Source organism: Mirounga leonina, unplaced genomic scaffold (assembly GCF_011800145.1).
Source record: "Mirounga leonina isolate KUSES-001 unplaced genomic scaffold, KU_Mleo_1.0 Mir_93, whole genome shotgun sequence".
In the NCBI taxonomy this organism is placed as follows: Eukaryota; Metazoa; Chordata; class Mammalia; order Carnivora; family Phocidae; genus Mirounga; species Mirounga leonina.
This window is the reverse complement of record NW_023270854.1, coordinates 37,116,644-37,117,869: the sequence shown is the minus strand read 5'-3', so window position 1 is coordinate 37,117,869 and position 1,226 is coordinate 37,116,644. Positions and strand designations below refer to the sequence as shown.

The window sequence follows — 1,226 nt, the reverse complement described above, 5'->3', positions numbered from 1 at the left end:
TTTTATTTATTTATTTGACAGAAAGAGACACAGCGAGAGAGAGGGAACACAAGCAGGGGGGGTGGGAGAGGGAGAAGCAGGCTTCCCTGCGGAGCAGGGAGCCCGATGCGGGTTCGATCCCAGGAACCTGGGATCATGACCTGAGCTGAAGGCAGATGCTTAACGACCGAGCCACCCGGGTGCCCCCCTTGCCTGCTTTATAATTCAAATTGTCTGTCAGAGAGAGTTAAGTGTTTCTCAAACTATCTGAATTAGAAGCGTATTCACATCATTTATACATCTCTTTGGGCCCTGTCCATCTGCCTCTCGGGAAAGGAAAAAAAAAATTGTTAAATGGAGGTAATGTCACTCGTGAAAGAAGCCCATTCGCCACGCCATTTTTTGAACAAAATAATTCAGTTCTCTCATCCAGTTTTCCTCCTCTCCCTCATTCCCCTTCCTTTGCCTCCCTCTGTTTTCCATTTCTCTAACGCCTGCTCTCCGCTCAGGGGACAGTCAGTTGTGTTCGCCGGTTGTGCTTCGGGGTCTTGCAGTGAGCGGTGCTGGTCTCCTGGAGCCAGGGGAGCAGCTTGGGGCAAAGGCGAGTCAGTTTGGGTAATTTATATTCTCAGAGTGTAAGAGATGGGAGCGGAGAGGGAAATTTGTGGTTCGAAGAAGACCCATCCTCCCTCCCGTTTCATTTCCTCCCCTCCACACACGCGCTTGAAGAGGGTGCCGAGTCCGGGAATAAACACGACGCTCCTCTTGGCCAGAACCGACTCGCCCCGAAATCACGGCGCGCGGCAGAAAAACGCAGTTCCCGTTAGGCGGCCTTCTTCCTCATTCTGGCCCCGACTTTTCTCTTCTCATCTTTCGCCCTCCGTCTCCTCCCCCGTAGTCTTCCACCCGGTCGAGTGTTCCTACTGCCACAGCGAGAGTATGATGGGGTTCCGCTACCGGTGTCAGCAGTGTCACAACTACCAGCTCTGTCAGGACTGCTTCTGGAGGGGCCACGCCGGCGGCTCCCATAGCAACCAGCACCAAATGAAAGAGTACACGTCCTGGGTAAGGAAGGTCCAGGCAGCACTTGCCCTCGGGTGCGTGAGGGGCGCTCAGAACGCAAGGGGACAGCAGGGATGGCGGGAGACTCGAGGGGCAAGCCTGACTTCTACTCTAGCACGCCCCCCCCCCCCCCCCCCCCCCCCGCCACCTTACTGGGACACCTCCATTGCTGCATCTGAACCCAG

General features: G+C 55.3%; 1 protein-coding gene across 20 annotated transcripts in view; it reads left to right on the top strand.

Moving 5' to 3' along the window:
- The window catches only part of DTNA (dystrobrevin alpha), a 342,111-nt gene that overhangs the window by 270,044 nt on the left and 70,841 nt on the right, over window positions 1-1,226 (top strand). For all 20 annotated transcript variants that reach the window (XM_034996291.1, XM_034996293.1, XM_034996292.1 and 17 more), the window contains one exon: window positions 878-1,044. In XM_034996291.1, coding sequence (XP_034852182.1) covers window positions 878-1,044 — 167 coding nt within the window. The remainder of the gene's footprint in view (window positions 1-877; window positions 1,045-1,226) is intronic.